This window comes from Mastigoproctus giganteus, chromosome 1 (genome assembly GCF_048544385.1).
Source record: "Mastigoproctus giganteus isolate SK-2022 chromosome 1, ASM4854438v1, whole genome shotgun sequence".
In the NCBI taxonomy this organism is placed as follows: Eukaryota; Metazoa; Arthropoda; class Arachnida; order Uropygi; family Thelyphonidae; genus Mastigoproctus; species Mastigoproctus giganteus.
The window spans coordinates 234952420-234978704 of record NC_143575.1 but is presented as its reverse complement, the minus strand read 5'-3'; the positions used below and the strand labels follow the sequence as shown (position 1 = coordinate 234978704).

At 38.1% G+C, this 26285-nt stretch overlaps 1 protein-coding gene across 3 annotated transcripts in view; it reads right to left on the bottom strand.

Annotated features, from left to right (window-relative positions):
- The window catches only part of AMPKalpha (AMP-activated protein kinase alpha subunit), a 163844-nt gene that overhangs the window by 15101 nt on the left and 122458 nt on the right, over positions 1–26285 (bottom strand). For all 3 annotated transcript variants that reach the window (XM_090384992.1, XM_090384984.1, XM_090384977.1), the window contains exons 13-14: positions 21223–21293; positions 14035–14100 (exon numbers count right to left, since the gene is read on the bottom strand). In XM_090384992.1, coding sequence (XP_090241118.1) covers positions 14035–14100; positions 21223–21293 — 137 coding nt within the window. The remainder of the gene's footprint in view (positions 1–14034; positions 14101–21222; positions 21294–26285) is intronic.

Genomic DNA, 26285 nt, shown 5'->3' with positions numbered 1-26285 from the left:
AATTATTTTATAATGAAGCAACTTGGGAGAGGGAGTTCAGCAGATTAAGGCAGTTTATGAGATGTCTTCAGCACAAAGAAAATTAGAAAAGAACTCTGCTAGTTTTCACTTAACACCAGAAAGAAAGAGATCAACCATATGGCCCAATTGAGATGGATGGAAAAAGTAATCAATGATTTGTTCCAGGTTGATGATAAACTGAATAAATATTTTGCATTTACATTCACATGTAGAAAAGTTTTGAGAGACAGATACTAAAAATTTATCTAATAATGAATGGAATTGAATATTTTATGATAATTGAAAGGAAACCGGAAGAGAAACTGTTGCAGCTAAAAATAAACAAGGCACCTAGTGCTAACGGAATCTGGCAAATTATATTAAAAGAAGCAGAAAAAAAGATAACCAAACCCAATCTATAATTACGGGAGCATCTTAGGATTCAGGAGAGGTACCTAAAGACTGGAGAAACGTATACATCCTTTCTACTCACAATGGGGGATCAAAGGGCAAAGTGAGTAATTACAGACTTGTAAGCTTAACTTCTGTTCCATGAAAAATAATGAAGCCAATGGTTAAAGAAATAATGCAGGATCATCTTGAGAAAAATACAGTTATATGAAAATCATAGCATGGATTGGATTTAAGGGAGATCTTGTCTGACCAATCTGATTAGCTATTATGAGATTGTTGATTTCAGTAAGGCTTTTGATACTGTTCCACCATATGAATAATTGTTGTATAAATAGCCACTGCTCTTCGTTGTGTCTACTTTAATGAGTGGATTTCCACAGAGTTCATTGCCTTGTCTGACCAATCTCATTAACTATTATGAGGTTGTTAGTTTCAGTAAGGCTTTTGATACTGTTCCATTTGAATAACTGTTGTATAAACAGCCACTGCTCTTCATTGTGTCTACTTTAGTGAGTGGATTTCTACAGAGTTCATTGCCAGCTCCTTTATCATTTCTATTATTTACTAATATTACTAATAAGAAATAAATGCACAAGGCATAATAAACTATGAACTTGAAATTTACTATAAAAATTTCAGCGTTATTACACAATTCTTTATTTGTAATAGCAAACTACAGTAGTAGTGGTGTATTAACACTGAGAGTAATATAATTATTTACTAATGAATACTTTGAATAAGTAACACTTCCCCATTAGGGACCTACTGTTACTTATTCTCAGATGAGTACCACCACCCAGATGGCACCATTTTGAAGCTATTTGGCCTCATCAGTGGTTGGGCAGTTATCCAGAGGTATTAAAGCTGACAACCCAGATGTAGCTTATTTTCACAATATGGGGGGTGCCAAAAGGTTTACTTTTTAGATTAATAGAATTTTAGGGCAGAAAGCTGGTTGGTTGGTTTTAATGGGAATTTTGTGGCACAAGGGCAACTATTACCAAAATGTGCTTGTCATAGTCATTATGAAAATGTGATAATATTTTTCTGGTCATGTGTTAGAAAAGTTTGTATAGATAAATCTGCTTTAGAAAATTAAAGAGGCAGGTCAGATTTGCTTCATCACTGAATGAGATTAATCTCTAATGAATAATTCTGGGAGAGAAGAGATTTAAAACTTGCCAATTGAGCAGCTTGATTATGGAGACAGTCAAGGAGGACATGTTTAGCTGTTAGTAGGGTGGGATAATGAGGAGGATCCTCACCTGTCAACAAGTTAAGGTGGGTGAGATGAGTACATCCAATGCATTTCTTAAGGACAACCTCTTCTTGTCTTTAGCCATTAACTAGATTTCCAGTATTGTGGCATTTTTTTTAATTTGGAAGAGCTTATTATGGGTTTGTTGCTGCCATACTGATGCCCACTGGTCAATACATGCCTGTTTTATAATGGGTTTGCAGTCCATATAAAGAACTAATGCAAGTGAAGATATGGGGTTGAGTGGATTTTTAGCTGCTTGATCAGCCTTCTCATTTCCCTGGATTCCAGCACAACCGTACCACTGTGTTGTATTCTGTGAGATTTATCAACTGTACTCTGATTTCTTTTGAAACAGGATGAGAGTGGGGATATTTGTGTTGTAAAGCAGCTACCGCACTCAGGGAATCAGTATAGATTATTATCTCTTAATTAGACACGTTGCTGACATGTTCAATAGCTATTTTAATTGCATGAAGTTCAGCAGTGTAACTACTGCAACTAAGGGAAAGAATTTTGGAGATAACACAAGTTGGAAGAACCATTGCAGCGCCTACACACGTATTACATTTAGATCCATCAGTATAAAGTCTTTCCCAGGTTAGGGTTTTTCAGACTCTCAGTATCTGAATGGGATGGAGTAGTTGGTGGTACTGTGACAGGGATATTATTTGCTTGGTCTTGTACATATTCTTTAAGTGACTGCCGTGGACTTGCCAGAACAGCCCAAGCACAGTCAGAAATGGATGCGCTTAGTGGTACGGATACTTCAGTTTGAGTTCCTTCCGATATGAATTTTTGTGTTGCAGCTGCATGTGTGTGTTTGGGTACAGTGAGTAAAATGCGTTTCCTTGCTTCATGGTAAGTCACTTTGCATTCTATTTTATACTTTTGTATTTTCTTGTTTCACAGACTTTCGAGTAAGCTGGATGGGTTACCCTTACAGGTGCCATGCAATGTCTGAGTGTGGTCCTTGGATCTACATTTGGGGCACAATGAGTCCCCCTCTGTACACTGTTTGAGCATGGCTAAATTTTTGGCGCTTGAAGCACCTAACAGGATTTGGAATGTAGGGTCATATGTGGCAATTTAGGTATCCAGCTTTAACTGCAGTTGGGAGAGTTGGTGTAGAGAAGGCCAGCATAACACTGCATGTAAGTAAAAGTTTACTGTCTTTCTTATTTCTTGATTTTAATTCTCTTTCCCTGTACAACTTTCTGTTCTTGTAGCTCTTGGACTAATTCTTTTCTGTTCTTCAAATAGGCCTCTGGGGTTGGGTATATTCATACTATGATTTTTAGCATTTCTTACCAACCATTGAAGTAAAAACGAAAACCAAAATCTTAAAAAGCTTTATATTTAAATTTACAATAAATTTACAGTAGATCAAACAAAACAAAATAGGTGTGATTATACAAATAAAATGTTACTGATAATAAAATACTGAATTAATATAGGATAAAACAAATGTAGTTTACAGTGAATGTACAAATAAAATGATAATAAAATACTGAATTAAAATACAATAAAATATACTAGATTAAAAGCGCTAAAATAACTGAAGCTTTCAAAGGCTTCTGCCTTCTTCCTCAACAGTTGAGTGTCAATAGTTAAGAATGTTCCTCAGAGTGTTCCTCAACAGTTCAGAGTGTCTATAGTTCATTGTCTCTTAAGAGTAGAGTCTTTTCACCATTTTAGGTTATCCAGCAGCATTCTTGAGACATTTCTAAATAAGAAATGGACCTATTGGTTGACTTCTTTGGGAATGTATTATTGAGAACAGTGGTAATTAGTTTTTGAACCCTTTTTTTCTTTTGTCTCTTGGGATGGAATGAGTCAAATTTGGTTTGGTCTGTCCTTCAAGATGAGCCTGAAGGCTTAAGTGATGGATGACTTTCTTCGTGGTCCATATTAGCTCCTTTTGACTCTTGACAGATTAACTTTTAAGCCAAGGTTACCAGCCCACAATGGAGTGCCTGGAGTGACCAAGCGAAGATTAGTAGGAGTTAATAATAAGAATAAGAAAAATGAAGAAAGGTGACTTTCCTTTCTTGCTCTCAGCCAGTACTTTTGGAATAAGAGCTGCTATTAAATAAAAGGACTTCTTAAGGAGAGGAACATAAAAGAAACTACAATTTTCTTTTTGAAAATCGCAGTGAAAGCTCACAGAAATCACTCAGTCATAAAATGCTAGGCATCAGGAAAGCATGAAACTATACAAAACTCAAACTTACGTTTTTTTTTTTTTTTTTTTTTTTTTTTATGAAAACCCCAAACATGAGAGGTATTAGAACCTATAGTACTTAGTACCATGCTTGGGTTGGAGGTTGAGAAGACGAGAAAAGATATTTGTTGACATTAGACTTGAACTTCTGCAGACTGTAATTTTCAGGAAATAACATATGAAGGAAGGTTGTTCCAGAAAATGGCAGTTGAATGAATAAATGAGGAAGATGAAAAGTTGGTTCTTTGAGTATGAAGTTGGACAGTACATGGATGTTGTCTGGTGGCGGCACGTGTTCGGACTATTTTGAAAGAGAGAGTGGGAATTATAGAAGCCAATTCAGAAGAATAGTGCCCATGGAAGTATCTATAGAAAAGGCTTGCAGCGGAAACAGTAAGTCTATGAGACAGAGAGTGGAGGGACTCTGTTAGAGATGAATCATCAATTAACCTAACTGCCCTCTTCTGAATGGAATCAAGAAGCCTGAGAGAGATTTTGAGGGCACTTCCCCAGATGTGGAAACAGTATTCCGTGGTAGGGCAAATTGTGATTTGTACAGAGTGAACAGCTGTTTGGAAGAAAAGTAACGCCAAGAGCGAAAGAGAAAACCAAGTTTTTTAGATGCAGAGGAAGCAATATTTGTAATGTGCTTGTGCCAAGAGAGATTAGAAGTCAGGGTAATCCCCAAAAGAGATATATCATTTTGCCTAGAAATCGGAGTGTCACCAAAGATAAGACAAGACTGAGTTTTAGAAGGATTAAAATCAACTAAGTTGTCTTTGTCCCACTGGAGAATTACCCGGAAAGCGGCATTTAAGGAATTGGTAGTGGATATTCGAGAACTTGAAGCTGATTGAGCTGGACAAGTTTTCTCAAAATGGGAAGTGGAATGCAATGTACTATCATCGGCAAAACTATGGATAGGATTTCCAGTCAATGCAAGAAGGTCATTATATATAACAGGAAAATAGTGGGAGAATGAACTGAACCTTGGGGAACACCAGCATTAATGGAGAAGTTAGAAGACAGAGAGCCATCTACCATCACCCTCAGTGAAAGATCAGAGAGAAAACTGGATAACCAATTAGAAAAAACAGTTGGAAAACCATAAGATGGAAGTTTGTTTAGAAGACCTTTATGCCAAACATGAATGAAAGCCTTTGAGATGTCTAGAGCAACTGCTTGTTTTTCACTAAACTTTTCCATTCAATTTGTCCATAAATGGGTAACATAAGACAGAATATCACCAGTGGATCGACACTGTCGATCGTTGATCAGATGGAAGGTTTCTAGGTGGTTTAACAGTTGGCAGTTAATTGATTTGTCCATTACTTTAGAGAGAGTAGAAGTAATTGCAATGGGACGATAATTGTATGGGAGGGATTTGTCACTCTTTTTAGGAACTGGCTGGATATGAGCAAATTTCCAAGCAGAAAGAAAAACACCTTTGGAATAAGAAAGTTAAAAAAGGTGGCAAAGAACAGGAGTAAGTTCTGGAGCACAGGTTTTGAGAACAGGTAGAGAAATACTATCAGGACCTGGAGCTTTCTTAGCATCAAGATTTGTCAAAATCCTTCTGACATCCTTTTGATGGAAGACCACAGGAGGCATTGAATGGAGCATGTTGGGAATAGTGGGAGGTGTTTTACCAAGATCATTTTACCAAGATCATTATCCCATTTGAAGAAAAATGGGATGCTAGCAGGTCCTTGGCCGAAGTAACAACAGAACCATCTGGTTTTGACAGAGGTGGGAGCAGAGATGGGCAAATGTTGCGGCCAATAGCTTTGGCAAGAGACCAAAATGCTCGGCTACCATTAGGGCAAGAAGCAAGTTTCCTACTCTTAGCCTGTTCAAAATCTAGTTTGGACTGATTAATAACTGCTTTATAATTTTTGCGAGCTTTGGTGTAGGCAGAAAATGAAACTGAAGAATTGGAAAAAAAGTCAATTACGATATGCAACATTCTTCTTCTGAACAGAATTAGCACATTTATTGGAAAACTAAGATTTAGATAAAGGACGAGGTTTTAAAGTGGAGTGTGGGATAAAGGATTCATTTCCTACAAGGATAATTTCACTTACACGATCTGAGCAAATGTTGACATCAGAAGTTTTAAAACAGTAGCCAACTAAGGAAAAGAAGAAAATAAATCTCGCAGGTCATCCCATTTTGCATTCTTGTAATGCGAAACAACATGAGGTTGGGAATTGCCATAAGAAGGCTCCATTGGAGAAGAGACAATCATCAAGTTGTGATATGAGGTGCCTAAAGGACCACTCATTTCAACCACGTACTTAGAAGGGTTGTGAGAAAAAGATCAAGCGTGTTGGCTGTATGGTTAGGATTGTCCAGTATTCTTGTAGGTAAATGAATAATCTGTGCAAGGTCATTAGTAATTGCAAAAGCCTCAGCATCTCGACCAGCTGGGTCGGTGTGACTAGAAAATGGAAGCCAGGTGGAGTTGTGAACATTGAAATCACCAAGGAAAATTATCTCACTGTTAGGAAAGTCGGATTGGAGAAATTCAAGTTGTAAAGAGAGGAAGTCGAAGAGCTCTAAGTGATTAGTGGAGTTGGGAGAACGGTAGAGACAACAGATGAATTTGACACAATGTGGTAGAGAGATTTTAAGCCAGAGAAGATCGAAAAGAGGAGGTTCCAAATTACAAAGTCTCTGACAGGGAATATCGGAACGCACATATGCACAAATACCACCTTTGAGGCGAAAGGTATCATACAGCAAATAGTTTGGGCAACTGAGATGAACAGTAGTTGAGTTAAACGATAACTGAGATTCTGTCAGAAACAGTATATGGGATTTGGCAGACTGCAAGTGGAAATGGACATCACTGAGATTAGAACTGAGACCACGTATATTTGTGAAATGAATTAGGAAGTGTTTGGGAGGTTTAGATCTTTTCGCAGATAAGATTATTCTCTTAGTTTGACAATTCATGGTGAAATGTATTATTGAGAACAGTGGTAATTCAATAGTAAGAAAAGGTGAGGGGGGGGGGTTACTGTATGAAGTAATGAAATTTTTGGATATAGTGTACATGGTAAAAATATTAGCATTAGTATTAGTAATGGCCGCATAGTGCAAGAAAGCCTATGGCTTATGCTGCACCAGCCAAAAAAAAAAAAAAAAAAAACCCGAATAAAACAACGATAAAAAAAAACCTAATAATTAATAAAAGAAAAAGAAATTAAATCTATCATCCTATGCGTTTCCCTCACCCGAAGGTACTATCCAGATGACCTTTGAATTTTCCCAAACTGTCAACCTCCACCACCCATGTAGGCAACTCATTCCAGTAATTTATAACTCGCTGGCTAAATAAAACTTCCTGCAGTCCAATCTAAACATTACCCCCCCAGCCGTAACTTGAATTTATGTCCCCTAGTTCTAGCATCATTTATAATCTTGAAAATTTCGTCCTCATTCATTTTACTGATGCCTCTCAGAGCCTTAAACACCTCAATCAAATCTCCTCTAAGGTGTCTAGTTTCCAAACCCTGCAACTCACATATTCGAAGTCTTTTTTCATAAGGACGCCCTTTTGCTGATCACACTAGGTGAGTTACCCGTCTTTGCACCCTTTCAAGAAGCTCTATGTCTTTCTTTAGGTGCGGTCTCCATACTTGAACACAGTATTCCTTATATAATGGGATTATCATGTCCCTATCTCTACTTGCAAAAGTTCGATAGTCATCGATAGGACACCATGGGCCTTCCTTGCAACCTGTTTACAATGCTCAGGGAACTTCATGTCTGGCCGTATCGTAACGCCCAAGTCCCTTTCCTCCAGTACTGGGTTTAGTTGAACTCCACCAAATGAATAAGTTATTTTGGGATTACTGTTTCCCAGGTGTAATACCTTACACTTTGTTGGATTAAAGCATAGCTGCCATTTTTCTGACCATTCCTGAAGTCTATCTAGGTCTCTCTGAAGAAGCTCAGCTTGACAGTGATCATTAACTACTCTACCAATTTTAACATCATCTGCAAATTTAGACATCAAGCCCTCTATCTCTTTATCAATGTCGTTTATGAATATTAAAAACAACAGTGATCCTAATACTGATCCTTGGGGAAACCCACTTCTTACATCAACCCAATCTGAGGAATAGCCATTTATCACAACCCTCTGCCTCCTGCCCTGAAGTCATCCTGATATCCATCTAAGGATTAGCATTAGCATTAGTAGAGGCATTTGATGCAAGAAAGCAAGCTTATGCAGCATCAGCCAAAAAAAAAAAAAAAAAAAGTAACATAAATAAATAAAAATAACCACTTCCACTTCACCCCTCTCTTCGTTCGAAATACCTGTCCAGCTGAGCCTTAAACTTATTTAGGCTATCAACTTCCACGACAAGGGATGGTAGTCCGTTCCACCCACCAACCACCCGCTGGCTAAAGGCAAATTTCCGCACATCTATCCTACATCTGTCTTTCCTCAATTTGAATTTATGCCCTCTCAGGTGATTATTCTGAGCAAGAGGAAGAATCCCATCAGCATTGAGCATGCTCAAACCATTCAAGGCTTTGTACACCTCTATCAGATCACCTCGCTGGTTCCTAGTTTCCAGACACTGTAATTCGCAAAACTTAAGCCTTTCTTCGTAAGAGAACCCCTTTGTCCCATTCACCAATCTAGTTGCCCTTCTCTGTACTCGTTCCAGCAGCTCTACATCCTTCTTGAAATGAGGCCTCCAGGCCTGTATACAGTACTCTAGGTGTGGCCTGACCATTGCCTTATACAAGGGAATAATCACCTCCTTATCCCTGCTAGAAAAATTCCTATATATCATTGACAATACACCATGAGCTACTCTTGCAGCCCGTCTGCACTGCTCAGAACTTCATATCTGCCTGCACAACCACCCCCAGGTCCCTTTCATTCTCTACCACTGTCAGTGTAGTACCACAGAGTTGATACGTTGCTCTGGGGTTGCTGTTTCCCATATGTAGTACTTTACATTTGTCAATGTTAAACTTCATTTGCCACCTCGAAGCCCATCTGCTCAACCTTTCCAAATCCTGTTGCAGCAGCATAGTGTCAGTAGTGTCCTTGACAACCCTGCCAATCTTCGTATCGTCTGCAAACTTGGACATTAAGCCTGATATACCATCATCAATATCATTTATAAATACAGAAAACAATAAAGGCCCCAATACTGAACCCTGAGGGACTCCACTAATAACATTAGTCCACGATGAGCAGTGTCCATTGATTACCACTCTCTGTCTTCTCCCCCTCAACCACCCCTTTATAAGGCGCCTCCGTAGCCAGGTGGGAAGGAGCAGCAGTGCGCAGCACACGCTTCTTGATTAGACCGGGGTTCGAGCCCGTCACCACCAAATACGGAGGATGCGGAAAGGTCAGGGAATGACCACCGCATATCCCGGAGCAATATGGCCTTAGTTGCTAATGCTCCTAAAAACCAACAAAACAAACAAACAAACAAACAAACCACCCCTTTATCCATAGCAGCAATTTGCCTCCAATGCCACACTGCTCCAATTTGTGCAGCAGTCTTCCATGTGCAACAGTATCAAAAGCCTTTCTAAGATCCAAGTATATAATATCAAAGTTATTCCCTGCATCCAGTTCTTTTGTGACTGCATCATAGTATCCAATCAAATTGGTCAGGCAAGACTTACCCTTAACAAAACCATGCAGTGTCCTAGCTATAACTGAAGTCTTGTCTAGATGATCCTGCAGTGCTTCTTTCACCAGTGCCTCCATTAATTTTTCTGGAACAGAAGTTAAACTCACAGGTCTATAATTACTTGTGTCAGCCTTTGATCCCCCTTTGTGAATTGGGGTCACATTTGCACATCTCCAGTCCATGGGTACCTCCCCTGAGTCCAAGGAAGCTCTCATAATTATGGCTAAGGGTTTGCTTACCTCCTTTGATGCCTCCTTTAATATAACTGGATAGATCCCATCCACCCCAGGTGCCTTTCTTGTGTTTATCTTCAACAATTTCTCCTCCACTTTGCTCTCAGTTATTACAAGATTCTCTAGCTTACTGCTAGAGTTGAATACACCTCTGGCATTCCCCTCGCTGAATAACTCCTCATGTGTGAATGTCGATGCAAAATATTCATTTAGTTTGTTAGCTACCCGAGCAGGGTCATCAACAGTTGACCCATCGATCTCAAGTGGACCAATCTGATTCATCCCCTTCCTTCTAGAGTTTACATAAGTAAAGAACTCTTTGCTGTTTTTCTTCGCATCCCTTGCCAAGGATCTCTCGTAATCTGCCTTCGCCTGCCTAACCTCCTTTGTAACTTGGTTACAGATCAACTTGTATCTATCATAGGCATCCGTGTCACGTGTTAATTTGTATGTATCCCATGCATTTTTCTTCTCTGCCATATGCCTCATTAGTTCATCTGACAACCATTTAGGCCTAAACCTTGAACAATATTTCTTAGTTGGTATGTAAAGCCTAGTAGCTTCCACAATAAGTTCTTTGAATGCTTCCCATTTTGAATTTGCTGTTGGCAATATCATCAGTTGATCCCACTGTATAGAATTTAAATACTGTCTCAGTCCATTGTAGTCGCCTTTACGAAAGCAATACCCCTTCCCTTTACCCCTAATGGTAGTTACCTCTTTGAGTAACTCCCACTTCAGCACACTGTGATCACTGCCACCAAGTGGTTCATTTATCTGCAGATTCTTAATGCATGAAGAATCACTACTGATAATCAAATCAAGAGTATTACTCCCTCTAGTTGCCTCCCGAACATGCTGATGTAGAAAACAATCATCCAATAAATCCACAAAAGCCTTGCTACTGTGTGAGTGACCAGCCCCCAAATTCCAGTCAATATCTGGGAAATTAAAATCCCCCATTATAAGACTCTCTGATTTACTGGCCCACTCTATTTCTCCGAACAGTTTCTTATTATACTCATCAGAGTCATTAGGCCTATAGCACACTCCTACTCTCAATTTTGATCTCCCAATGCTTATGTCACACCAAACTGACTCGACACTGCACTGTCCAGCGATGTCGACTGGCTTCACTTCCTTGGATTTTATGTGTTTTTTAACTAATAGCATAACCCCTCCTCCCTTCCTATCCTGTCTATCCTTTCTGTAGACATTGTACTCCCCAAATTCCAGTTCTGCATTTCTTATATCTGTGTGACACCACGTCTCTGAAATCCCCACAATATCTGCCTTTGATGTTTTGAGCAATACCTCAAATTCATCAAATTTATTTACTAAACTCCTAGCATTGGTGTACACACAAGTATACATGCACCTGTTCTTTTTCTTAGCTACCCTAACACAACCCATGTGTTTACTTGTACCCCAATGATTCCCAGCAGTCTCTGAAATATCCTGCATCTTATTTTCCAGGCTGCGGCTCATTCCAATAGAAGCAGTGCAAGAATCACTTTCACCTCTGCCAGTGGCTACTGTTAATCTATTAGTCCTTGTATCCCCCCAATCTAGCAGTTTTCCGACCCACCTAACATTGCCTCGATAGCATCAGCAAACATTCTTGCACCCTTTCTATTTAAGTGTATCCCATCCCTGTAGAAGCAGTCTCTCCTGTTAACAAGTACAGACCAGGCTGAAAAAAATTCTACCCCTTGAGCCCTGCACAATCTTTCCAGGGCCGAATTGATTGACAGGGCTCTCATCATATACTCCCTCCTATCGTGTCTGGGCAGAATTGCAGACACTTTCAATTTCAACCCTAATTCACGGCTTTTTTTCATCAGTGACCTGTACTTGTCAAGTAATTCCGCCGGTCTCCTACTCTTAATGTCATTAGTGCCAACGTGTACAACTATATCACCTTTTGTGCCCTTAAAAGATGATATCCGCTCTACAACATCATCAACTTTTGCCCCTGGCAGACATACCCTGGTCCTGGTCCACCTATCCTTTTTACAAAGCATGTTTCCCGTTTCCCTGACAATAGCATCACCAACAACTACTAGTTCCTTTGGGACCAGCGCATTCTGCCTTGGGGGTTGCCGTTGTGTTGCGCGATGACCAAGTGCAAGCTCTGGCATTGGTGTGGGCAGCTGAGAGCTTGAGTTGGAATCACTGGGATTTTCCCAGTGATTCCAACCTGTTCCAGCTTATAAAGCAACCGCTCATGTGGGACTGAGTCAATAGCTTTGCTGAAATCTAAATAAACAATGTCAAAATATATACCCAGATCCTTGACATAATGCGGCCTCGACAATGCTCCCGCATACACACTACTCGGACTTCCTCCAATCACTGTCTGGCAGAATAGAGGCAGCAAGATTATACACTAGTTGATCCGGAAGCCTTCTAAAGAAATTGGATCTTGCCATGATGTCCATCATAACCTCAAAAGTCATCAGTCATACTGCATGATGGAAGAGATGGGGTAGGGTTGACCAGAACTTAGCTCTGGAGACTAGGCATGGGTTTCACCACTTCAAGCCTCCAATAAGCAAAGTGGTGGTATTGCACTGGTTGATGAGTCATCTACCACCTAGTATTGCCTAGTAACACAGAGGGGCAGCATTCCTCCATGTGGTGTGGGCACCACACCTCAAACCCTGCTTACATTAGTTCACACCTGGGTGGTCACCCACAGAGTGCATGTGCATGGGGCTTACACCCAGGATTACTAACAGTCCCACCATCATGAAGGTGCAAGCAGAGGATTTGGCTGTCACAGACTGTCCGGACTTTGCCGAAATTGGATCCACTTGAATTTTGTGTCACCCAAATATCAGTTCCATAAACGTTTTAGACTCCCAGGTAGCAAGTACAGCTCGTCTGGCATATCTGAGAGAATGTCTGTGACAACCTCAAGGACCACAAGGAGCATTCTTGAGCTGTTTCTGAATAAGAAATGGACCTATTGGTTGACTTCTTTGGGAATGTATTATTGAGAACAGTGGTATTCCTTTTTGAACCCTTTTGTTCTTTTGTCCCTTGGGATGGAATGAATCAAATTCGGTTTGGTCTGTCCTTGAAGATGAAAATGAGCCTGAAGGCTTAAGTGATGGATGACTTCCTTCGTGGTCCATGTTAGCTCCTTTTGGCCCTTGACAGATTGACTTTTACCCCAAGGTTACCAGCCCACCATGGAGTGCCTGGAGTGACCAAGCGAAGATTAATAGGGGTTTGTAATAAGAATAAGAAAAATGAAGAAAGGTTCAGGTATTAGGGCCAGTACAGGTAATCCTTTCTTGCTCTCAACCAGTACTTTTGGAATAAGTGCTGCTATAAAATAAAAGGACTTCTTAAGGAGAGGAACATAAAAGAAACTAGAATTTGCTTTTTGAAAATCACATTGAAAGCTCACAGAAATCACTCAGTCATAAAATGCTAGGCACGAGGAAAGCATTAAAGTATACAAAACTCAAACTTACATTATTTGGTGTGATTGTATCATTAATTGTATCATTTGGTGTAAATGTATCATAACTGTATAACTGTGAAACTTTTCACCATTGTGAAAGATTCACAATGAGTTGCTACAATAAAGGACAAGATGTATGCAAAAAAAGTTAACAATGTCACAAAGTTAAAAGACTGGATTGAACAGGCAGTGATTTCCATTTCTCAAGCAATGCCAAAAAACATTTGGAATGCATTTGACTACCATCTTGACATTCTATATGCTACCAAAGATGCCTATGTGGAGGTTTACTAAACTGTGGTTGTGTGATAAGAATTCTTTCAGTTGCTTATTAAGTGCAAACTATTTTACAATACCTATTCCATAAAAATTTTAACTGAGCTTCAGCAAAGTGAATAGTTTATAATTTATAGACATCTTGTGCAAATCCTGCACAAAAGTAAGTCCTATTATTACATCACATAAGAATTATTGAAAACTGCAACAATTAATGCTAAAAAGGTGCTAATTGCTACCTGCATACAGGGATAAAAAAAAATTTTGAATTAAAACTAACCAATGAAAAAATAAAAAATAACAAGGCTGAAAAACAAGAGTTGCACTCACCCAAGGAAACACAGAAAAAGAAGGAAAAAAAAATCATTACTTCAGGAAACATAGTTTCAGGAAAGTATATATATATATATATATATATATATATATATATATACTTCAGAATTATTTTTCAATCAGAAAAAACAATATAAGCAACTTACTGGTTTGCCAGTTAATGGATGTTTTCTCCGGACCCTGATGTGAAATGGGTTAATTATTTTCCATTCCTACAAATATAATTAAATTAGCAATATTACTGGTACTGATCAGCTGAATTATAAGTTTACTGTGAAAATTTTCACCACAAACAAACAATTCATTTTTCAAGAATAAATAAACTTATCAAAACATCAATAAAAGCATATCAACTGACTATAAGTTCAGCAAAATAAATAAAAAAAAAAACTTCACTTCTCATAAATAGCAGCCAGGTCTGGCTTACCATTTACCATTTATGAGTAATCCTTCCCCTCCTTACATATATACAAACTAAAATAATATAAAGGCATTTCATGAAATGGCTGCTAAACTCCGATAAGTTAATTGGGCAAATTAGGCAATTTTGATTTGTAAATGTTATTATGAACATGTATCCCAATCTTAAGCATTACAGAGCTATAAGCATTTGAAGTTGCTGACGAAGTGGGTAAATAACAAGGAAATTGCAGAAATTCATATGCTGTTCTGATTTTGTTTAACAGTTTACATGGCATAATTAGAGTAATTTTTAGATAAATACCACCAGGATGTTGTATTTTAATTATGCTAGCTATTATTCAAAAACGGTCATCACCATTCTCTGTGCAAAGTCACACACATTTCCAAACAGGCTTTTTCTATAATTATTCCAGCATTTTCCTATAACTAACAGTATCCATAATTTGATGCAAAAATTCTTCCTCAGTTTGTGGTTTCTGCTGGTATATAAAGTCCTTCACATTTCTCCCACCATCAGACAAATAAATCAGGGGCATGAAATCAAGTCATTAGGATAGGGCCAGTTCAGGTATTCTGTTAGATGACAACACGAGTGGTGTGTCCACTCATATCATCATTAACAGACATCAACTAAGAAAGTGAGTTCAACATCACATTGAACACACTTTCTCACTATGCTGAACCCATTTTATATACTTTCTTGTATACTTTTTTTATTATCTTTTATTACTTTCTTGTTCTGGTATTTAGATATTTAAAATCTAAACTGCAGACTCTGAAATATATTTCAGTGAATTTAAAATTCACTGAAATATATTTCAGATAATACTTTATTTCAAGTACATTTCCAATTTAAAGATTATTCACATCTTTAAAGTTTTCTAGGAAGGCTGGTTACCATGGGAATATTCAGGTTTCACAATCTCTATAATTATTATCTTTATTAAGTAAGATTTAAAATAAGACACTTTTCCATGTGAAATACAGTCAGTCCTCGTATAACACAGTTTACACTACATGAATTCGATTACACACGATTTATAAATAGGGAAACGATATCGTATATAAAATGAACCGAATTTGCTTATGCACGATTTGCCTTCTGTTTTCAAGAAATGGCAGTCGAACGCGAAATCACCCCAACTGAACGCAACACGATAGGAATGAAGGGAAGATTCTGAAAATGTATTTATGTTTTTTAGGGGAAACACATTTCACCATAATAATGTAAAAACCCACACAATTCTAGCTATCGTATTATCGCAAATGCAATTAGATCGAGTTTACTACCCGTTTATAACAGATTCCACTAGCGAAAACACAACTGGAAATTGTTTTTATTGTTTTATGGTAGTAACCCCCAGAAATGTGCTTTAGTAAAATGTGAGGTGTTAATAGTGTATCTCTGCTTTTACGGTGTTGTTTATTCAGTTGATACACGTGCGCAGCTTTGTTTACGTGTATCAAGCATGCCTCCTCCATTTTGTAATTGTGCTTTATTCCCTAAAAATGAGTGAAATACTTAAAATGCATGAAAATGAAGCATCCTGGTGAAGACACTACAGATTCAGAGAGAAAAAGAAAAGCAATATCGATAAACAGAGGCAGACTGGGTCAAAAATTCTTACCCGGAAAAATTTGTAGTGGCCTCATACTATGGTTTATGGTCAAAATCAAACCGGCCTCAGGCCCAACGGGGTTTCCCTGGTAAGGCTTATGGCCAGTCTGCCACTGTCGATAAAGAAAAAATATGAAATTATGAAACGCTTTGAGCGAAATGAAAGACCATGTGATATTGCATGTGCTACAGGCCTAAATGAGGCAATGCCGAGAATTAGAAAGAATGCAGAGAAAATAAAAACATTCATAGCAGGAACAACTCAAAGTGTAATTAAAATCCATTAGATCAAGACACAAAGATTGGAAGGGATGGAACGGCTGTCATCTGTTTGGATAGAAAATCAAACAAAAAACAAGTTTGCTTACGACAGAAGCAAAAGCATTAGCAATATTTTATTACGTAATAAAATACGTAAGTGTTTTATTACGATTACTTATTGTGTTCGTTAATGTTTTAGTTACAAATGTGTGTTCGATCTTGGGTGGTCGGCACCTAACCCTACTTTTCCCATAGGGCCTGTTGTTTATATTGCATGAGGGTTTCTAGGAACACAACTATCGTGCTATACGAGGACTGACTGTATTTTAATTAGTTTATTGGTATACCAAGGAGAACTGGTATAATGCTGTTTCGCAAGCTGTAACACACTGAAGAACACTACCTCAGTAGTGTTTCTCAATGTGATACAGTTTGGTCTATCATGGTCAAGTTTTAGAACTCCTCCCAAACCCAAAAACCAAGGCCTGAAGACAGATTTCGACACTGAAATCCAAAACATAGCCGGTTTTATTTACTTGTTGGGATTGTTTTGGGTCTAATTATACCAATTGTCCTCTGTATACCAATAAAGTAATTAAAATACTTTGCACAGAAAAGCAGTTTATTGTAAATTTTTCTTAGTAATACTCTGCATGGTCCATGAGGTTGTCACAGACATTCTCTCAGATATGCCAGACAAGCTGTACTTGCTACCTGGGAGTCTAAAACGCTGATGGAACTGATATTCGGGTGACATTCAAGTCAAGTGGACCCAATTTCGGTGAAGTCCGGGAAGTCTGCAACAGCCAAATCCTCTGCTTGCACCTTCATGATCGTGGGACTTTTAGTAATCCTGGGTATAACCTCCATTCACAAGCACACTATGGGTGACCACCCAGGTGTGAACCAACGTAAGCAGTGGTGCCCACACCACATGGAGGAATGCCATCCCTCTGTGTTACTAGGCAATACTAGGTGGTAGATGACTCTCATCAACTGGTGCAATACCACCACTTTGCTTATTGGAGGCTTGAAGTGGTGGAACCCATGTTTAGTCTCCAGAGCTAAGTTACGGTCAACCCTTCCCCACCTCTTCCATCATGCAGTATGACTGATGACTTTTGAGGTTATGATGAATATTGTGGCGAGATCCAATCTTCTTTCATTTCGAGGGTACAGCTCCAAAACGGTGTTCGCAGGCTGGTCGCAAGTTAGTAAACTGGACTGAACCTATTGGTAACACTTTATGAGGCTTCCAGATCAGCTAGCATATAATCTTGCTACCTCTACTCTGCCAAACAGTGACTGGGGGGAGTACGAGTAGTATGTATGCGGGGAGGCATTGTCTAGGCCACGTTATGTCAAGGATCTGGGTATATTTTTACCATGTGTACACCATATCCAAAAATTTCATTACTTCATACAGCATGTCCCCCCTCAACACTTTTTCTTTTTATTGAATACATCACGAATTGTCAAACTAATAGAGTAAGCTTATCTGCAAAAAGATCTAAACCTCCCAAACATTTCCTAGTTCATTCCACAAATATACATGGTCTCAATTCTAATCTCAACAACATCCATTTCCACTTGCAGTCTGCCAAACCCCATGTACTTTTTCTGACAGAATCTCAGTTATCGGTTGATTCAATTACTGCTCATCTCAGTTGCCAAATTATTCGCTGTATGATTCCTTTCGCCTCAAAGGTGGTACTAGTGCATATGTCCATTCCAATATTCCCTGTCAGAGCCTTGGTAATTTGGAATCTCCTCTCTTTGATCTTCTCTGGCTTAAAATCTCTCTACCTCATTGTGTCAAATTCATCTATTCTCTCTACAATTTTCCCAACTCCACTAATCACTTGGATCTCTTTGACTTTCTCTCTTTGCAAGTTGATTTTATTAGGTCCAACTTTACTAACAGTGAGGTAATTTTCCTTGGTGATTTTAATGTTCACAACTCCAGCTGGTTTCCGTTTTCTAGTCAAACCGACCCAGCTGGTCGAGATGCTGAGGCTTTTGCAATTACTAATGACCTTGCACAGATTGTTCATTTAACCACAAGGATACCGGACAATCCTAACCATACAGCCAACACACTTGATTTTTTTCTCACAAACAATCCCTTTTAAGTACACGGTCGAAGTGAGTGGTCCTTTAGGCACCTCAGATCACAACTTGGTGATTGTATCTTCTCCAATGGAGCCATTATGTCATGGCAATTCCCAACCTCGTATTGTTTGGCATTACAAGAATGCAAAATGGGATGACTTGCGAGATTTCTTTTTTTCTTTTCCATGGTTGGATTACTGTTTCAAAACTTCTGATGTCAACGTTTGTTCAGATTGTGTCAGTGAAATTATTCTTGTAGGAATGGATTCCTTTATTCCACACTCCACTTAAAATCTCGTCCTTTATCTAAACCTTGGTTTTCCAATAAATGTGCTAAGGCTGTTCAAGAGAAGAACGTTGCATATTGTAATTGGCTTGTTTCCAATTCTTCAGTTTCATTTTCTGCCTACACCAAAGCTCCCAACAATTGTAAAGCAATCATTAATCAGTCCTAACTAGTTTTTGAACAGGCTAAGAGTAGTAAACTTGCTTTTTGCCCTAATGATAGATGAGCATTCTGGTCTCTTGACAAAGACATTGGCAGGAACTTTTGCCCATCTCTGCTCCCACCTCTGTCAAAACTAGATGGTTCTGTTGTCACTTCAGCCAAGGATAAAGCTGACCTGCTAGCATCCCATTTTTCTTCCAGCTCATGTATTAATGATCTTGGTAAAACACCTCCCATCATTCCCAACACGCTCCATACAATGTCTCCTGTGGTCTTCCGTCAAAAGGATGTCAGAAGGATTTTGACGAATTTTGATGCAAAGAAAGCTCCAGGTATTTCTCCACTTGTTCTCAAAACCTGTGCTTTTGAACTTACTCCTGTTCTTTGCCGCCCTTTTTCACTTTCTTATTCCAAAAGGTGTTTTTCCTTCTGCTTGGAAATTTTGTCATATCCAGCCAGTTCCTAAAAAGGGTGACAAATCCCTCCCATCCAATTATCGTCCCATTGCAATTATTTCTACTCTTTCTAAAGTAATGGAGAAATCAATTAACCGCCAACTCTTAAACTACCTAGAAACCTTACATCTGATCAACAATTGCCAGTATGGATTCCATCAGTGTCAATCCACTGGTGATATTCTGGCTTATGTTACTCATTTATGGACAAATTCAATGGAAAGGTTTGGTGAAACACTTTGAGATGTCAAGAGCAAGCAGTTGCTCTTGACATCTCAAAGGCTTTCGATCGTGTTTGGCATAAAGGTCTTCTAAACAAGCATCCATCTTATATTTTTCCAACTGTTTTTTGTAATTGGTTATCCAGTTTTCACTCTGATCGTTCACTGAGGGTGATAGTAGATGGCTCTCTGTCTTCTAACGTCTCCACTAATGCTGGTGTCCCCCAAGGTTCAGTTCTTTCTCCCACTCTTTTCCTTTTGTATATTAATAACCTTGCATTGGCTGGAAATCCTATCCATAGTTTTGCTGATGATAGCATATTGCATTCCACTTTCCATTTTCAGAAACGTTGCCCTGCTCAATCAGCTTCAACTTCTCGAATATCCGCTACCAATTCCTTAAATGCCAATCTTCAGGTAATTCTCCAGTGGGGCAAAGACAACTTAGTTGATTTCAACCCTTCTAAAACTCAGTTGTGTCTTATATTTCACAAAAAGGATTCTTCTTCTCCTATGCTTATCTTTGGTGACAGTCCAATTTCTAGGCAAAATGATATATCTCTTTTGGGGATCACCCTGACTTCTAATCTCTCTTGGCACTAGCACATTACAAATACTGCTTCCTCTGCATCTAAAAAACTTGGTTTTCTCTTTTGTTCTCAGTGTTACTTTTCTTCCAAACAGCTGTTCACTCTGTACAAATCGCAAATCCGCCCTACTATGGAATATTGTTCCCACATCTGGGGCGATGCTCCCCATAACCTCTCTCAGGCTTCTAGATTCCATTCAGAAGAGGGCAGTTAGGATAATTAATGACTCCTCTCTAACAGAGTCTCTCCACTCACTGTTTCTGCTGCATGCCTTTTCTACAGATATTTCCATGGGCACTGTTCTTCTGAATTGGCTTCTATAATTCCCGCTCTCTCTTTCAAACAGTTCGAACACATGCTGCCACCAGCCAACATCCATTTACTGTCCAACTTCAAACTCACAGAACCAACTTTTCACCTTCCTCGTTTATTCATTCAACTGCCGTTTTCTGGAACAACCTTCCTTCATATGTATTTTCTGAAAATTAGTTTAAAGAAGTTCAAGTCTAATGTCAACAAATATCTTCTTTCATCTTCTCAACCTCCAACCCAAGCATGGTAGTAAGTACTATAGGTCTAATACCTCTCGTATTTGGAGTTTTCATAAAAAAATAATAATAATAACTTCTCAAATGTAATTATTATCTCCCCCCCTACAAACTGTTCATTCTGATGAGATATTTTTAGTTTTAACATTCTGATTTAAGTTTTCAATAAATGAGTGGTTTATTTAAAAACTTATTTTTTTTATATTATCATAGCATGGAGTCATAGCCTTTCCCACCCTAACAGTATGATTATTGAAGTGCTGTCTTTTTGGTCACAAAGGACCTGTGGTTCTCCCACTAGATGAATTTCTGCAATTAAAGTTTGGTTCACATTTAGTTTTTAATTTTTTAAGGGTTTTACTTACAAACTCTCAAAACCCTTTTAAAGGTACGTAGCTAGCAGAAGAGACAACAAAGGCTCAAAAAACAAAATGTTGATGAAAGTACTTCCTTTTGGAAGTGCTTTCCGAAATTTAATTCATTGATGTATTGCATATAAATAAGCAGTACACCCATCATTATTCTCTCTCCTTTTCTTTTCCTGTTGTGAGAATGAGTATCAAAAAAGTATCAAAAATTGTACTAATTAACTTTTATAAAAAAAAAAATTAAGATTATTTTTTTAAAAGTTAATTAGTACTAAACATTCAGTACTTACAAAGTTTAGGACTTTCATAGCTCTGTATACTTCATTCATGATATCAAATGGTTTACTTTGTGACCTAATACCTGCAAAAATAAAATAATTCATCTTAAATTGATATAAGCACAACTGAGAAGATTTTACTGAAAATAAGTTCTACATTCACTCTTCATAAATGAAGAGATTTTATGTTATGATGAACTAACTTATTATTTTTGGTGAGAATATTTTTGCAACAGGAATAAAAGTACAGTTAATAACTGCTGTTCTCCATGGATATGTTCTTTAGAACAATGACTAATAACAACACAAATAATGGGGCCAATAAATTCATGTACTGACTTGCAAAATTATGTACTGCATAAGAGAGGTATTCTGAAGGCAAAAGCATTTTATTTATTTCAGTAATAAAAAAAAGTGATATGTCAGATCACATTTATCATTTATAATAAACTTGTATACTAAACTTAATGTACTTATAACATAACCAATAAATAAATAAAAGAGGTTATCAGTTTATTCCTGCAAGAATGCAGCTACCTCCTCATTTTTATTAAAGGAAAACTGATTATAAGTTGTCTGATTTGCTTTTCTTTCTCTTTGTTGAATTCGTCCAGAGTTGCTTTCAGAGGTAATTTTAATAGTTCGATTTCACATCAAAGACCTCCAAGGGCACTTCGCATGTTACAATTTTTCCTGGCAGATCCTCTTCAGCTGCACAGGTTGCAACCATGTCTTCCATTTGATATTCAAATACAATAAAAAAATCATTGTCAAAGGCTTACTATAAGAGTCTAACAACCCTTCCTCACTGTCATCAGTGATTTTATTAAAATCTGCAAGATATGCAATGTTGTTGTGAATTTAAGATAATTCAGGATTTAAATTGCAAATATCATTAACATATTCACACCAAACCAATTCCACATCTTGTTCATGTATCATGTAGTTCCTATATTTTTTATTGCATTCAAGATGTTATAATTGTGCCAAAATTCCCTGACAGTTACACCATCTTCTTTATTATTTTTTGACAAGCCACAAAAATGCATTTTTCACATAGTATGCTTTAAATGCAGCATTAATTCCCTGATCTACAAGCTGCAACACTAATGTTGTGTTTGGCTGAAAAAAAATCAATTTTCAATTTTAATATCTAACTAGGTGCATTACCAAGGAAGCAAAGTTTTTTTTGGAAGGTCAATTTCTCTTACACTATTTTTTAACATATGAGAAATGACCTTTCACTTCATTTTAAATACCATACTAAAGGCATTCCTGTAGGATTTTCTGAATGAAACAGGGTTTTAATTTTAAATCTCCTGTTGAGTCTCTTCCAATCAAAAAGAGTTAGGCAATATAATAAATCCTAATAACAACAATCAATATTTAAGACCAATTGGGGTAGATATTCCCCTTTCTATTATACTTGAAAAGTTCCAGGGGTATCTTTCTGTTGCCCATTTGTCTGCACAGAAAATGGTAATCACTTGGGATAGACAGTTAACATGCATAATATTATGTGTGCGCTTCATGGTGCACCATATTTGAAATAAATTTTGAAAATGGAAGTGAAGTATAGTATCTTATATGCATATTTAAATATTCATTATTATTCAAAAATAATAATAAATATTAGAAAACAGGCCTTGTGCATCAGGTTGCATTATATCATCCAAGTTTCTTGCAACGACCGACTAACTGGTTAAAATAAATTTATTAAAATAAAAATGATATATACATAAGATAAAACAGAAATAAAATGAGATAAAAGCATTAAAATACAATAAGATAAAAGTGTTAAAATATAATATAATAAAAGCGTTAAAATACATGGCAGCTTTCGAAGCGAAGTGCCTCTTCATCAGCTAGTCTGTGAATGGTATACTTCAGTATATATTGATGGTTAGAATAGCACAAGTCAGCTGGGCATGATCATGTATCACAAGTAGAGCAGAATTACATACACGTGATGATCACCAGTGCTCATCGCACTGCAATACAGTGCATTCTATAATAGGGTGTAAGTGTACTCCCCTCGTGCGATTCATAGTACTGTTATTGGTGGCTATGTGCGGTGCTTCAAGCCATGAGCGCTGGCGGCAATCACGTGAATAGTCGACAATTTCAATATCCCATTGGGGGATCAAGATTGTGCTGCTCAACCCAATAATGCTCGGCGACTGCAGAACGTTCAAAATTAGCGGTTTGCAGAGCCACCTCATGCTCAGAAACCCGATCTTTAAATCTTCTACCAGACTCACCTACATAACACCCCCACAATCCGGACATATAATACGGTATACGGAACCACTCTGTAGGAAAGGAGGAACAGGTGTTTTCACCTTAGAAATAATAGATTGTAATTTCCTCCCATGAAGTTGCACACATTATATATGATGGAAATGCAAAATCCTAAAAAGAGTTCTGATACGCATGAATAATAGGGCATGTAGGCGGTAGAGATAAATTGATTGACGCGAGGTGGGTTCATCATCATCATCATCATCATCATCAGCCATTTTCAATCCACTGCAGGATGAAGGCCTCTTAAGCAACTTTCCAGTTCCTTCAGTTTTGAGCACTGGTCATCCATTTACTACCCAAAAACTCATGAATTTCATATATCCATCTCCGCCTTTGTCTTCCAGGTTTTCTTCTAGCTCCTCTTGGGTACCATTCTGTTATTTTCTTAGTCCATCTGTCATCATGTCTTCGAGCTATGTGTCCTGTCCAAGACCATTTTAGTTCTTTAGTTTTGATAAGAATGTCCTTTACTTGAGTTTGCTGCCTAATCCATGTGTTTCTCTTCTTATCTAACAGTCTGATTCCCAATATAATTCGTTCCATTCTTTGCTGTGTAGTTCTCAGCTTCTCTTCCATTCTTTTGGTGAGTGCCCAAGTTTCACACTTCCATAAGTCATGGTGGGGAGTATACATTGATTCATTATTTTATGTTTCAGACAAACTGGGATATTGCTCTTCAGTATGTGACTATATTTCCTGAATGCTATCTATCCAAAATTTATTCTTCTCTTGACTTCCAGCCATTTATCATTATTACAGCTAATAACTTGTCCCAGATAAGTATATGACTCCACCTTTTCAATTACTGCTCCTTCAATCATTATTTCCCTTTCTGTGGCATACTTGTTCATCATTACTTTTATTTTAGCCATATTCATCTTTAGTCCAAAATCCTTACTAACTCTGCATAACTGATTAAGATTTTCCTCTAATTCTTTGGGATCGTGGCTTATAACCACAATGTCATCTGCAAATCGTAAATGGTTTAGGTACTCTCAGTTCACATTGACTCCTTTCTGCGACCAGTCTAATCTTCTGAAAGCTTCCTCAAGGGCAGCAGTAAACAGCTTCGGAGATATTGTGTCTCCTTGTTGAACTCCTTTCTCGATTTTAAATTTGCTACTGTCTTTGTCTAGGCTAATAAAGGAGGTAGCACTCATATATTTTCTTCAAAATCATAATATATGGGGTATCTATGCCTTGTCTTTCCAGTACCCGAAACATTGCCTTATGCTGTATGGAGTCAAATGCCTTTTCATAATCCACAAATGCCAGGCATAATGGTGTTTTATATTCATTTGCTTTCTCCATTAGCTGTGATATTACGTGAAGGTGATCCATAGTTGAGAATCCTGTCCTAAAGCCAGCTTGCTTTTTCGGTTGATTCTCAACAAGTATTCTTTCTAATCTGTTAGTAATGATCCTTGTGAACAACTTGTAGATGTGGGATAACAAGCTAATTGGTCTATAATTTCCAATTTCTGATTTATCTCCTTTCTTATGCAGCAAAACTATGATTGCATTATTCCACTGCTTAGGCGTCACACCTTTTCTAATGCACTTTGTGAAGAGCCTTGCCAGTTTTTGTGTTATGTCTCTTCCTCCCAATTTTAACAACTCTACAGTAACTTCATCTTCCCCCGGGGCTTTCCAATTCCGAGGTGGGTTAGATTTCGTAAGAAATTTGTGAGCCTGAAGCTCACATCTATCTAGAACATGAGGTGGATAGCCACAATTTGAAAGCTCCGCCCTATTTTTAGAAATCTCTCCCTAATTTTAGAAATCTCCAATGTTACCAAGTTATTAGCACACCTTGTTGGGAAAACTGTTTACACTGTTTCCAGTAGTATGCATTTTCTGTGTATTATTAAAGATTTTACTATTTCTGAGAGCGAGGTTATGGTCTCCTTTGATGTGGTTTCTCTGTTCACTTCTGTTCCTATGCAACAGGCTATTGCCTGCACGAGATGTCTTTTGAGCAGGGATACCACCTAGGAGATAGAACCCTGCTCTCTCTAGAGATATTTGTACCGCTCTCAATCTGTTTAATGGGGGAGTGATCATGTTTAATGACTGTTTCGCCAAATACAGGGCACAGCTATCGGTGCCCCTGTTAGTTCTATCATGGCCAATATCGCCATGGAGGAACTCGAGAGTCAGATTTTCTTGAACTTACCTAATCCTATCACTCTCAGGTGTCATTATGTTGACAATACTTTTGCAATTGTACCCCCGAGGGATCAGAATCTGGGCTGCTGCAATATCTCAATTCCCTGTCGCCCGTCATTCAGTTTACGATTGAACTAGAGGTTGATAATACTCTTCCTTTTTTGGATGTGTTAGTCCAATGCATGGATTCGCATTTAGTAACTTCCATTTTTAGGAAGCCAATGTGCACAGGCCAATTTACCAATTATGGCTCTGTACACGCCCCTGGTCATTTGCGTAGCACTGCTCGTACTTTATTCTCCTGCACTTGTATGCACTCTAGTTCGACTGGTGACAGGCAATTGGAGATTTCTAAAATTAGGGCAGAGCTTTCAAATTGCGGCTATCCACCTCATGTTCTAGATATATGTGAGCTTCAGGCTCATGAATTTGTTACGAAATCTAACCCACCTCGCATCAATCAATTTATCTCTACCACCTACATCCCCTATTATCCGGGCGTATCGGAACGTCTTGTTAGGATTTTGCTTTTCCATCATATACAATGTGTGCAACTTCTGGGGAGGAAATTACAATCTATTATTTTTAAGGTGAAAACACCT